Source organism: Lepisma saccharinum, chromosome 9, assembly GCF_977018435.1.
Source record: "Lepisma saccharinum chromosome 9, izLepSacc3.1, whole genome shotgun sequence".
Taxonomy (NCBI): domain Eukaryota; kingdom Metazoa; phylum Arthropoda; class Insecta; order Zygentoma; family Lepismatidae; genus Lepisma; species Lepisma saccharinum.
In genome coordinates this window covers 67,618,388-67,632,824 of record NC_139237.1, presented here as the reverse complement: position 1 = coordinate 67,632,824, position 14,437 = coordinate 67,618,388, and the positions used below count along the sequence as shown (strand labels likewise).

The 14,437-nt window shown below is 36.7% G+C and overlaps 1 protein-coding gene across 1 annotated transcript in view; it reads right to left on the bottom strand.

Annotated features, from left to right (window-relative positions):
• Positions 1-14,437, bottom strand: part of l(3)80Fj (lethal (3) 80Fj) — a 107,084-nt gene that overhangs the window by 15,108 nt on the left and 77,539 nt on the right. Inside the window, exons 30-33 of the mRNA XM_083128337.1 lie at positions 13,929-14,040; positions 11,714-11,929; positions 8,894-9,096; positions 7,925-8,048 (exon numbers count right to left, since the gene is read on the bottom strand). Coding sequence (XP_082984463.1) covers positions 7,925-8,048; positions 8,894-9,096; positions 11,714-11,929; positions 13,929-14,040 — 655 coding nt within the window. The remainder of the gene's footprint in view (positions 1-7,924; positions 8,049-8,893; positions 9,097-11,713; positions 11,930-13,928; positions 14,041-14,437) is intronic.

Below are 14,437 nucleotides of genomic sequence, written 5' to 3'. Positions count from 1 at the left end.
AAGATATGTTAAAATTCAGGACAAGTAAGAAACCCATATTTTTTTTGTTTTGTCCAAAAAAAAATCCTTGCCCAAGATACAGGTTGCCAAAGATGACACCTCGGGCATCATTTCTCACGTGCAATTTTCGGCAAAATATTAAAATGCTCCATTAATACTATTATATGTATAGATTTTAATTACAGTGAAACCCCGATTTTATGCTCCTCGATTTTACATTCAATTTTGATGGTCCCAATGTAGCAAAATGCTGTAAAAGTTTCCTTGATTTTACATTTTCCCGCATTTTAAGTATTTTCAGCTAGGTCCCCTGAAAAACGCAAAAACAAGGTTCCACTGTAAATCAGTTGCTGGAGAAAAATAATGAAAATAATTTCTAATACCACAAGGAATATAATACAACCAATATCAATATCAAATTAGTAATATATGTATATGGCAACTGCTTTTTATACTCTTCATAAAACTACAACCATCAGAAAAAGATTTGAAAATGGAAATTAAGATGTTATTGTATAATGTCACTTTAAGTGGTAGTCTAGTGTAGTCCTGCATTTTTGTTGATGAGAGAGGAAGGAAACTGACCAACCATGTTGTGACTTATGCAAAGAAACAACACAAAGTTGTGGCTAGTATGAACAAGTACGATGATTTTGAGACAGTCATAAAAAGGCACAAAGTTGAATATTTCTTCAACTCAGAACTGCCCTTTGTGTGGAAACTACTGACGGATGTTAATAATGATAAAAGATCTCCATAATTTTAGTGTGTCCATGTAAAATCACCTCTTGTTAGACACTGTGTTTATCTTCGGGATGTGAAGTCTACAGACTCATTGATAAAGATATTTTTGTTTGGCAGAGAAATACCTCCAATCTGTAAGAGAACTTCAGAACCAAGGAGGAAATTACCGTATTTACGCGTGTATAATGCACGTGCATGTATAATACGCACCCTAGTTTTTGATGGGGAAAAGCAACAAAAAAATATATCTCGTATATAATGCGCAGTACAATTCAGGTTCCAGAAATGGCTTTCTTAGCGTCGGACTAACATTTACGTATTTCATTTAAAATTAATCAGTAGATCATAAAAAAGATCTTTTCCTTGCTTTTGTAGCTGATGCATTCACCACGCGACTTTGAACTTCCAAATGTTGGGCTTTTCATAGGAGAGGCGGGAGCAAAGTTATCAACCATCCGTTCAAGGTCGCAGTGCGTGATGCTTACAATAGATGGATGACATCAAGGCAGCATGAACTCACAACAAGCGGGAGGGTGAAACGTGCGTCGCTGCCGATTGTTTGTGAATGGGTTCGTGAGGCATGGAACTCCATATCCCTTGAAATGATGATCAAAAGTTTTAAGGTAACGGGAATATCGAACAAGATGGATGGAAGTGAGGACATTTCAGACTGCTTGTATTAGTAACTGGGAGTGAATGACGAAATTAAGTGTAAACGTTATTTATTTATTTACGTTAGTCAAGCCGCAATAGCGCAGTAAATATACAGTAATTATTTCTATTTGGTAAGTGTTGACGTAATTATTTTACCTTCATATTTGTTACAGTCAACTCTCGATACAACGACCTTTCATAGTTCCCAGGAAAAAGGTAGTTATTTCGAAGGGGTTGTTATTGGAATTTGCACCAAAAACGATTATTAGGAGATAATCGGGCAGAATGAATGTTGGATTTAATACGGGTCTACTAGAGCATTGTCTGTTACAAGATGAACCGGTAAAATAAGATCTCTCGGAAGATCTCACCTTTCTAGGCACAAAAAAAAAGGGGCTGTAAATTTCGTTTTGGTTCGGCTGTGTAAAATACGACGTAAAAATGTCATTTTCCTTCCTTCGACCAACTTCTAATTCACCCCCTCCCCCATTCCAGGGAGCAGTCCTTCCTCTTCCTCGACTTGCATTGTAAGCCAGCCTGAAAAAGGAAACTGACAACTTGCGATCTATTTGCACCCAATGCGTATTCTAAGACAAATTGAACAGTGTCGCACTCGATAATCATTTTGGTTTGGAATTAGATTTCACTAAAGTGAAACTGGATATTTAGTCCCGATTAGCCCAAAAGCATAAAATAAACTATAAACAAGCTTTATGAAACCTGCGCATTTTCAGATATCAAAATGTGAGATCTTTATTTACTCTCACGTTAATCGATGATAATCGGTGTCAACTTATACATTGAGCATTTTTTAAAAAATCGTTCGCAGCTTACACATTGAGGTTCTGAAGATAAAGGTGCAGAACATGAAGTTGTTTTAACTCTACTTTTTCTTTCTGAAGATCGAATTTCGTTATCGTCAAATCAAAACAGCTTTGCGAGATACAAAACAATGACTTGCCTTCACGCTGGATGAGTCATTGTTGTTATCCACAAGCGACAACTTCGCAGACAAAACACTGGCGCCAGTTGCAGCGTAAAAACAATGCGACCGGCTGGAAGTTCGAGCAACAAGTGGTCAGGGAAAATCCTCCGTATTTCAAAGATAACGCAGCAACTGTCGAAGGCTGAACTTTTATCAGCTGTGTGAAGAAGAAAGAATAAACCCTTTCTTTACGTTTTACCTTGCAACAGACAATAATACAGGCAATATTCAATACAATAGCATTAAAAAAAGAAAAAAAATAGGACCTGAATTCTGCAATTATTAATTTGCCGTGCAGACCAGTGGCGGAGAAAGCTGGGTAGGGGGGCATTTTCTTTATAATTTTTTTTATACTTGTCCTATGGTTTTTGTTCGTTTTCAAGAATGCATCCAGAACTGGTTGACCATTTTAGAAGTCAAAGGAAAGAAAGAGCGGTCCACTTCCACCATTGCCTGTAATCAGCCTGTGTGCACACACGAGCAAGAAGACAATCGGCATTGCCCCCCCCCCCCTAAACGTTTGCTGAGAAGAAAAGAGGGAGAAGTCACTCTGCCAACGGAACACTTTTGGCAAATATTAGGACATCGGCACAGTCATGAAAATGTAGAAAATAGTAAACGGGAGTTATGATGCAAGTAAGATTGAAGTGAACTTTTGCGGAAACCTGGATGAAAATGCATTAAGAGTGTTGATGATCTTTAGTTGGCCTATGTGGCTTTGATTATCTATAACAGTTTCACTTCTTTATGAAGTGTTACAGGGAACAAAGAATACGTTTTCAATGAAAGCGATTACCGGAAGTTGTACGCTACAAAGTCGATTTAAAATAACATCCAAGCATATTCGATCTCTTCTCATGTATAAAAGAGCAAACTAAATCACAAAGGCAAAACAAGCCTGGCATGTTGCGTAGCAGCCGTCGGCTGCGGGTAACATTGGTACGCTTGGGTGAGGGGAGGGCAGAGGTCAAGTGCTATTGGATATAACTGAAGCGTGGTCTGGTGTTTATTTTTAGATCAGACCCACTTGCGAGTGGTAGAGTGCTTCTGAAGGGAATGAGTGCAAAAAACGTATTTTTCGCCCGATCTCTGATCATGGCCATGTCTAAGGCGAAAACAATTTTTGTGGAAGTTATTTCTCCCGCGAAAAATACCGCTTGATACGTCTCCCGTGTGACGGTAGGCACGTGCTTGAATGCCACCAGAACGGGTGCTGCTTTTCTCGATGTCGCAAAACTTTCCATTACTAAGTGACAACTCATGGAAAACGGCCATTTCGCATTTAAAAGTTATTTTTTAAAATTATTATTGCTAAAGAAAGGCAATCTGTAGATATATACATGTTATACGCAGTGACATAGTGGAAAAAAAAAATGCGTGATTTCATTTTGGCTGTCCGAATTATTCCGTGCATAATACGCACCACAGTTTTGAAGGGCAAAAATTTTGGAAAAAAGTGCGCATTATACACGCGTAAATACGGTAATTACTGAATGAGACGTGGGAAAAAGTAAGTAAATAATTTTTCTCCCTTGTACTTATTATCTCTGCCTTCTTTGCCAGTGCACAAGAAATATTTATTTTCTCCTCCTTGTCTTTATTTCATTTCTGCTTCAAAAGTTGGCAGTACATTTGACAAGTAGAAAAACAATAATGTGTTTGTCAACAAATTGGGATTTTCTTTCTGGTCGAAAAGCCACGTCAGTTGCACAGTTATCGATATCATGTGTTCTCGTTTTTAAGTGGTTTCAATCGAAATGGGTGGTTTGTATTTACGGGATTTTTAATATGTGGAGTTTTATTAATTAGGAATGTGTCAGGGATAGTTTTAAGTGTTCTCAACCCTACCCTCAACCTAATCATCCTTTAACACTTTTTAACACGGCACTATGTTCAGTGCTTAGGAAAATATTTACGAACCTGATGAAGGGGGCAGTTGGACCCTGAAACGTCATTCCAAAAAAGCTTCATACTCACTCACGTAAGTAGTGTTAAACTTAATACAATTTAATGTTTATTTTATATAGTCTTGTAAAAAGAAACTGCATATTTAGATATTTATAATACATGGGTATATGAATTATGCCCTTATACTCATAAAAATAATAACAAGAGAAGAATAAGAAGATGTAAGTACAGTCAACTCTCGATTCTACGACCCCGGGTATAACGACCCTCTCGAAGTAACGACCCTTTTCCCGGGAACCGTGAAAAATTTAGAAAAAGATAGAAAAATTTGAAAGAAAAAAAAGTTGAAAAATTGAAGGAAATCGGCCGAAAAATGCGTTGTTTTTTTCCCCACTCATTTCCTTCACGAGCGCTCTACCGCTCACAATTGGGTCTGAACTAAAAATAGACACCACCACACCATGCTTGAGTGATATCCAATAGCACTTGACCTCTGCCCTCCCCTCCGTCAAGCGCACCAATGTTACCCCGCACCCGACGGCCGCTACCCAACGCGCCAGGCTTGTTTTGCCACGCTTTCTCTTGGATACGCGAGAAGAGAAGATCGAATGTGCTTGGATGTTATTTTAAATCGACCTTTTGTTTCCTTGTCCTAAGAGCTGCTGAAAACTCGCGGGGAAGGGTGGGAGCAGCCCGAAAAGACTGCTGGACTTGCAGTCTTTGCCAATGTGTATGGCAGGTCAAGCTCTTTCATCGATAAATACACCACCTTGAGAGATAAGATCGCAGGAATATTCGAAAATACAGATGTGTGGCACCTGGAAGTCTGGCCCATCTGTCCAGTTCAGCAGGTTCCCGTGAGTGAGCAACTCTCAGCCTTGTAGCCGACAACTTCCGGTAACCGCTTTCATTCAAAATGTGTTCTTTGTTCCCTGCAACACTTCATAAAAAAGCGTAACTGTTAGAGATAATCAAAACCACATAGGTGAACTAAAGATCGTCAACCCGCTTAATGCGTTGTCATCCAGGTTTCCACAAAAGTTTACTTCGATCTTACGTGCATCATAACTCCAGTTTCCCACTTCATATGTTTTCCTAATTGTGTCGATGTCGTAATATCTGCTAAAAAAGTGTTCCGTTGGCTTACTGACTTCTCCCTCTTTTCCTGTCAGGAAACGTAGGGGAGGGGGGGTGCGATGCAGATTGTTTCAGCCACGATTTTCTTGCTGATGCGGGCTGATTACAGGCGAGGGTGGAAAAGGACCCATCCCTCTTCCTTTCCTCTGACATCTAAAATGGGGCAACCAGTTCTGGATATATTCTTGAAAACGAACAAAAACCATAGAACAAGTAAATCAAAAAGGGACCCCCCCCCCTTTCCCCGCCACTGGTGTGCACGGCAATGTTGATAATTGCAGAATTCAGTTGTTTTTTTTAAATTTATTTATTATATATTTTTTTTAATGCTGTTGTTTGCATAGGAAATATTGCCCGTATTATTGTCTGTTGCGTGGTAAAAGTAAAGCAAGGGTCATTTCTTTCTTCTTTACACTGCTGTTAAAAGTTCGTCTTCGACAGTTGCGTTATCTTTAAAATGCTGGGACTTTTCTCTTCCGCCACCTGTTGCTCGAACTTCCAGCCGGTCTCCTTGTTTTTACGATGCAGCTGGCGCCAGTGTTTTGTCTAGCGTCTGCTAAGCTCTTGTTTGCAGATAACAGCGATGACTCATCCAGCGCGAAGGAAAAAGTTATTGTTTTGAATCTCGCAAAGCTGTTTTGATTTGACGATAACCAAATTCGATCTCCAGAAAGCAAAACAAGAGTTAAAATAACTTCATGTTCTGCGCCTTCTGATAAGCACAACTGTAAATTTAATTTACCTTTCTTCAGAACCATTCATGTGGAGGAAAAAAAAAAGTGTGTTCAATGTAGGAATGGTCGCTGAGACTGATTAAAAAGACATTATTCAAGGGGAAAACGTTTGGAGGGGTGGGTGTTTGACATCGAGAATACTCCTAAATCCAACATTAAATGGTCGATTAATGTGAGAGTAAATAAAGATCTACCATTTTGATATGTGAAAATGCGCAGTTTCATAAAGCTTGTTTTCAGTTCATTTTATGCTGATGGGCTAATCGGGACTAAATATACAGTTTAAAGTCAAATTCAATTCCAAACCCGAATGATTATCAACTGCCACATTGTTTAATGACCTGTCCTGCAATACGCTTTGGGCGAAAATAGATCGCAAGTTGCGCATTTCCTTTTTCACGCTGGATTACAATGCAAATCAAGGAAGGAGTTTGGACTGCTCCCTTGAATGGGGAAGGAGGGTGAATGAAGTTGGTTGAAGCAAAGAAAAGTGACTTTTTTTTACGATGTATTTTACACAGCCGAACCAGAATGAAAATTACAGCCCTGTCTTTATTTTTTTTGTGTCGTACCTAGAGAGGTTGTGTTGTTTCTCCCGAGAGATGTAATCTTACCAGTTAATCTTGTAACAGACAATGCTCCAGTAAACCCGTATAAAATCCAACATTCATTCTGCCCGATTATCTCCCGACTTTTGCTGGCACCAGTCTGACTGGTGTCAAGATTCTTCGAGTTTCGCTTGCAATAAGCGAGAGATTGTTTTCCTTTCCATAGGTCTCACTGGAAACGGGTTTCTCATTAACTAGAATTGTAAGAATTTCCTGGAAAAGCAACGACTGTGCACAATTGAAACATAGTAACATTATTTTAAATTCTCTTTTGTGAAAACTTTTTCATGTTCTATTTTCCTTCTCACAACACGCATCCTGTGCATAACAGGTTGTATAACTACCAGGATAAATGGTGTTACCATCTCCTAGGCATCTTTGTGTCTGAGCTCCCTTTAAGCTGAAAATTGCTGCAAATTCCAATAACGACCCCTTCGAAATAATGACCCTTTTCCCGGGAACTGTGAAAGGTCGTTGAATCGAGAGTTGACTGTACTTACTAAATTATTTTCGCAAAACTTACTTGTAAATTGTAGATTTAGATTTAATTTTGGTGGTCTCTGCCTGACTGCAACTTTTTGAATCCTGTGTTTGTTAAACTTGAGGTGATTTGCTAGTCCAGTAGTAGGCATACAGTGCACACATTGATTGACACAAAAATCAGAGAGACACACGCAATTATGCACTTTCCACAAGATCTGAATATTGACAGTGGTCAGGCACATTATGTTTGGGTCCCGCTTTTGCAACAACTCAAACCTATCATGCAGAGTAGACAAACTGGCTACGCCAGCGCTCCTAGCAGTAAGCGAGGAAACAACACGAACCAGAAGTCAACCCAACAGTGAAGCATCGAGTTCCCAAGTAGATGGTGGCAGAGGCCACCGAAATTAATAGAATATTTAAAAGTAAGTTTCACAGAAATAATTTAGTAACTCACTTATATCTTCTTATTATCAACAGTGTTTTTTATTCCCCTTAACATGAATGACGAGAAGAATATTGCACTAAATTATTGGTTATTTACAGATAAACTGGATCACTAAAATTATCAGTAATTTTACCCAAAGAATAGATATACTTATATCCAGTGATACCAATTAATCTGTTCCTCTGTAATATATACACATATTATTACTGTAAACAATGCATACCAACTGGCTGAGCATTGCAGGCAAGATATCATCCAGAGCACGCACTCCTACTGTGGAATGTAAACTGTCAAATGTTTTGGCTGCAGCCTGACGGACTTCTGGTAATGGATCACACAAGGCTTTTCTGCAAGAAGACAAATTATGTTACTTTAGGAGAGCTACGCAGTAGCTAGTTACAGAATGTGTTACTTCACATTTGTTTCCATCAAAAACGAAATATTGTATATACTATGCCTCTACTCATTGTGAAACCTTGCACCTGATAGTTTCAATAATTTTTAGGGATGGGCCGATATGAAATTTTGGCCGATACCGATAAAGTATCAATATAATATTTACAGATTCCAATAACCGAAATTCTACCGATCAGATTCTTGCCTCTCAAATGTTTACAGCAGTATTGATCAATTGTCTGTGAATTGCATAACTCTCAGGATAATTCTGACTTCAGAAAGTGTAGCATCAAAAAATAAACTCTATGCTCCTGTTTTGGGTTTAAGAGTCTATTTTGCAGTTTATTTTGCATCATTTCGTGACAAAACAGGTTAGGAAAATGCACCTCACACCTTTCAAAAGCATGAAAAATTAACATTACAATGTGTTATTTCACATTTCGTGTTTTTATCAAAAATGAAATATGCATGCCTCTAAGATTAGCAATTAAAATTATAACAAAATGGCAGAATTTTGCACTAAATAATAAGATATTTATAGATATATCGGACTGGTAAAAATAATCGGCAATTTATCGAAAAACCGATATACCTATATTGGCTGATACCAATAGAGTACCCATCCCTAAGAACTACGTATGTAGGCAGAAACACATAAGGAAATTGAAGTGTTTATTGTATTAAAAAAATAACAAGAAACAATGATGCAATATAATGTCAGTCCTACATTCTAGCACACTGTATTACAAAAACATGACAACTAGGTGACAATTTGAGATAGATTACCAAGTCTCACCTGACTGTAGGAACTAAACTGTTGACGAACGTTAACACCATATCTCTGCTAGTGGATGCCATTATTTCTGACAGTCCAATGCACACTCCTTGCCGCTGGTCCTTCTCACTTGACTGCAGGCCTTTCTCCAAAATAGGAATAATTTCAGGTAGAACGCGTTCACCCAGCTTCCTCACAAGATCACCTAAAGTGCGGGCTGCTACCTACAAACAGCACATATTGTAATGCAATAATAATAAAATTTGAAAGTGTTACCATTTAAAAATAACAACAGAAACAGTTTAAATTCACTCCTTACACAAATGTACAACAATTCTGTGTAACTTGCAAGCAAAAAAAACAAACACCTTTCGATTTGACTGTTGATACAGCTTTTTGTGAATGATGACATTGAGTTCCCAAAATTGATAAGCAAACAAATAAATTATGCAAGTCAAATGGAAGTATGTTATATTCATGCAAGAAGTAGAATTATCACTAAATTCATAACACAAAACACAATTAAAATTCACTTCTTACACAAATATATGATGATTTGATGTCACTTTATGAAAAAATTGTTAATTTACTGTTTTGCATGATACTAAACTAAAAAACCTTCTTGCATCACGTGGTGGCATTCTTGTTAAAAATTACAAACAACAAATAAACAGCATGACACTGGACACTTTTAAAACTGTTTAACTTTCGACTCCATCTTGGAGTCATCAACAGGGCTGATCGAGAGACAGCAAAGAGGGACAAGTAGTGTCACTGGAACCTCAACCGGGCCTTCGTCAGGGTTTCTCAACACAGAATTACTATGTTGTACTTTGACTATTACGGAAATTATTAGATTATCACTCAGCTTTACACGAGTGGTGACAGTGAAGTGACTTTTCATACTTGAATTGACATGGCACAACCATCATGACATGGGCTGACTGAAGAACTCGCCAGTTGTACATGTGTATTACAAATATCTGATGTGGACATTGTTGGTCAAACAGCATGTATCAACATGGTAGTCCAGTACTGCCCAAATGTATGTCCAGTATATCCTCGGATATCAATTCTGAACTGCTTCACCCAATGTAGTGCACTCTACATACTTCCTCAACCCCTGAATCTATAGGCATGAAACAAACACCATTCTCAAGAGGAATTCATGAGCTATGAATTTAGTTCAGTGTCATTAGGACGAAAAATGACATAAATTTGTTACATATTTGCTGTTATTTGTCAGAAACCAACTTTTACACTAATTCTAAAAATTAAAGAAACAACTGAAGCTTTCTAATTCAATTCAGATTTATGATAGTTTTATCAAACAAAAAACAAATTCAATTCAGATTTATGATAGCTTTACCAAACAAAAAACATAACTTTGAAAATTTTCTGCTCTTTCTTTTCGATTACCTTAAATTTTTGTGTACAATGCACCATTTTCGAGATATTTTTTAAATTTTCAAGGTGAATTTTTGGCACAATTTTTTAAAGATGGTGGCGAATCTACAAGTCAGAGAGTGGTAAACACTTCAAAATCTGATTTATCATATTTCTTTTTACTACAGTGGCAGGCAGTTGGTTTCATTTCCATTGAAATTATTTCCCCAGATGATATTATTTTTACTAGGCTATGTCACAATCTTGCACACACAGAACCACTAGCGACCATTACCAACCCACACATACACGAACAGGAATTTCATGTCTTTCTACTTCATTTCCTTCTGGGAATGGTAAATTACAATTTCTGCACTTTTTTTTTAAATATAGCTTGAATTATAAGAAAAGCACAGTGTACTACAACTCCAAGGGCCCCAGGTTCAAATCCCAGCCTGGGTATGTGTGTTCTTTGTCATGCACGCCGACTACGTGGGTGCTCCGGGGCTCAAGCACCCACATAAATAATCTAGTGGGTGCGCCGCACCCACAAGATTTTTAGTTTGATAAGAACAAAATAAAATAAATATTTCTCACATGCCATTATCAAAAAATAATAAGCAATTAAAACATTGAGATGGGACAGACTTTGATAAAGACAAGCTAACATTTCACAGGGACACGTTTCTAGATGTGTGCAGAACGAACAAAGAAAATTGGCTAACTTGTCAGACATTACAAATATTTTAAGTAGAGAAAACAATGGTCCCATGCGTGAAATGCTCACAGAATTTGTGAAGTTTGTACGGGTGATTTTAACTATACCTGTTACTTCTTGTACCTCTGAGCGGTCATTTTCAGCACTTAGATGATTGAAAACGTTTTTGCTGTCAACAATGACCCAAAAAAGATTAAATGATTTTGCAATTTTGCATGTTCATAAAGAAATGACTAAAAATATTGACATTACCAAAATTGCAAACAAATTCATAAGTGCAAATGATGTAAGAAGGAATGTGTTTTATATTAACATGTCATGATTATTATTATTATTATTTGTCATTTTGTAGTTTCTGTTCACAGCAAAATCCTTGCATAGTTCTCTCTGCAATACAATTAAAATTATTTGCATTTATGAAGATTTTTCATTTTAATTTGTATGAATGTGGTATTTTCTTTTAGTGACGTGTTGATAATATCATTCATTGCTTCTTGCAATCATTGTGCATGTAAGTTGTTTAAAGTATACAATACTTGATAATTACAGATCTAACCGCCATTGATGTGCACCCACAGAAATTTTGGAAAGTCGGCGCCCTTGTTCTTTGTACGTGTTCACTTCATCATATCATCATCACTCATCGTCACATTAGCTTAAAGGAACAGAAAGAGACACTAAAAAATAATAATAAATAAAAGCACATTAATGGGAAAAGAATTACATGAAATGCTTACCTGTCTCTTATCGTAACTTTTGCTTGCTAAGCACCCCAACAACAAACTAAACAATGTGGGAAGAATTTCACGCAATGTACGAGGAGTGTTCGTTACTACAACCTTCCACACATGAAGAGCAGCTTGGCGTACCATCAGGGCCACATCGGACCTTCCCATGTACAATCCGGCCAGGACTCTGTTCCTTCTCTCTCTACCCAATGCCTCAATTATTGCCTGAAAATATAATTTGATTTTTGTACATTCTGGAAAAAAATTGAAATTCCAGAAACACGAGCAAACAACTTTAGTTGAAAAGGTGAGAAATAGACCTAGAAAATGTATTTGTTTCAAGACACTGCAAACACAGTGACACACCAGTATTCATAAGCATGTACAGTGGAACATCATTTTTACTTTCCCAGATTTTGCATTATCCTGCAATTTAAGTGCTTTTCCATTTGGTCCTGTGAAAAATATAAAGCTGAGGTTGCATTGCACTTACTTTGATCCTGGAGAGAAAAAACTGTGAAGCAAAGAAATTGATACAGCACACAAAAGCTGAATATTCAGAACAACATTATGTGTTTCTTGTTTTTGGATAGAAAATATGTATTCATATTTAAATTCACCACTTAAACGTGCTGAATACTGACCTTTCAAATTAGACTAATTATGGTCTAACTTTGACAGTTATTTTTTTTTACATAATCCACAGTTCATACATTGTTCAATGCACTAGGCACAAATCAAAAACACTGAATGGTGGAAACAGGCCCCCAAAACTGGGAGGAAAATAAATTGTATTTTCTGCAACAGGCAATAAGTATGAGTAATTCATACACACACACTACAATATTTTTTTTCTCATCCCACAAGAAAGAAGATTTTTTTGATAGTAGTTTCTAATTAATGTTCTTCACAGAAGTCTCAGATTTCTAATATTATTAAAATTCTACTACATGTAGCACTATGTTCATACAGTTTCGGGAGAATATAAAATAAAAACTGTAATATTGTAATATACAATATTGTAGAATTTTCAGTGGAACCTCGATTTTACGTTTATCAGGGGACCGGGACGAAAAACTTCAAATACAGGAAAATATAAAATCGAGGAAATTTTATAGCATTTTGCTCTGTTGGGACCATCAAGATTGAATGTATAATGGGGTAAAATGTAAGCTCTTGAGAATTTAAAATCGGGGTTCCACTGTATAACTAACTATTCAGGCTAATTACAAGATGCTGATATGTGCAGGTAAAGAAAGGGATAGACAAAATCAAAAATAATTGAGCTGCCAGCCCATTTTTCTCAACACTGGAATTTAAGTAATTCATTCTTGCGCCAGAGTGGCCTTCTTCAAGAAGGCTCTACTGGTAACAGCATGAATAACTAGGCAATACATTCTAATACATTGCTGTGTCTACCATATCCCTGCACATTTTAAAATTCGGCTAGCAAGAGTGCAAAAATTTATAATGCATGTTTATTATTCTGATTCAATGGATACACATGATACAGAAAACACACAAACCTTAAAAAAAAACATTCTGTACTTGCTATTTAAAAAAAAAAAAGGAATGGAAATTTCCATAAGCAAGCTTGAAATATTCAAAAATATTTTTTGTAGAACTGGTGAATATTTTCTGGCACCATGACGACCAGGCACCCTGTGTTTGTCTAACCCTGGGTTCAAATTTTAGTTTAGTATTTACACCAAACTAAAATTGTAGTTTGTTCTTAGTATACGGAAGAACCTCTATAGGGTTCAAACTGTACATGTAAACACTTAAAATTTTAGTTTCATTCTTAGTCTGATAAAGACCCTGATATAGAGTTGAAATGTTACGTGTAAAATGTTTCTACGTAAATAAAGGTACCATAGACAACATCTTTAGTGTTTTTGTAATGTGGAAGCAAGGGTTAATTAATTAACCTCTTGGGTTAATTGAAGGGCTCGGGTGTAAAGCATGGTAAGTGACATTTTGATCATTTTTTACTTACAAAGTAAAATGTCCATTCTTTAAATTTTCGAGTGAAATTGCCATGTCATGCAATTTGCATTGGATTTTGTGAAGATTTCTGAAATTGGTAAATACAACTTAAAACAATTTATCCACAGCAAAGGTTCCAATAACTTTTTTTCTTAATGAACTCAGAAATGACCAAAATGTCACTTACCATGTTTTACACTCGAGCCCTTTAATTATGACATTACGAATTTATACTTACCGAATGAGAATGTTCTGTGCCGAAGTTGTCATCTTCATCTGCTGTTTCTGTGCTCATTTTTCCAGACACTCCAGATATTTTGTACAACAAGTCACCCAACAGCTGGACAGAACTATAAAAAGAAAACATAACACTCATCTTCCTTGGTGAACAGTGATCATAACTTGATTAGAACTACAATCAGCAAAAGCTATTTGAATAGCCTGTTGGCACACAAACTTTTACATATGCAGATTCAAGTTATGAAAATTACGGTTACATCAGAGATTGATTTACTGTAGAAACTGGTAGAGTACTATTAAAGAATGCAAGGGTCAGAGGTTCAATCTCTGGTTGACCAATTTCCAAATACATTACTTGAAGAAACGTTTGGTATTTAACAGAAATGAAGTATAGAAAAAGGTAAAGTATTACGTGCAGACAAATATATCCTCTTGATCAGTTTAAACTTTTCCATTGAAAAAGTACAACATAATTTTTAAGATACTGAAAAGGTACGAGGGGCATCT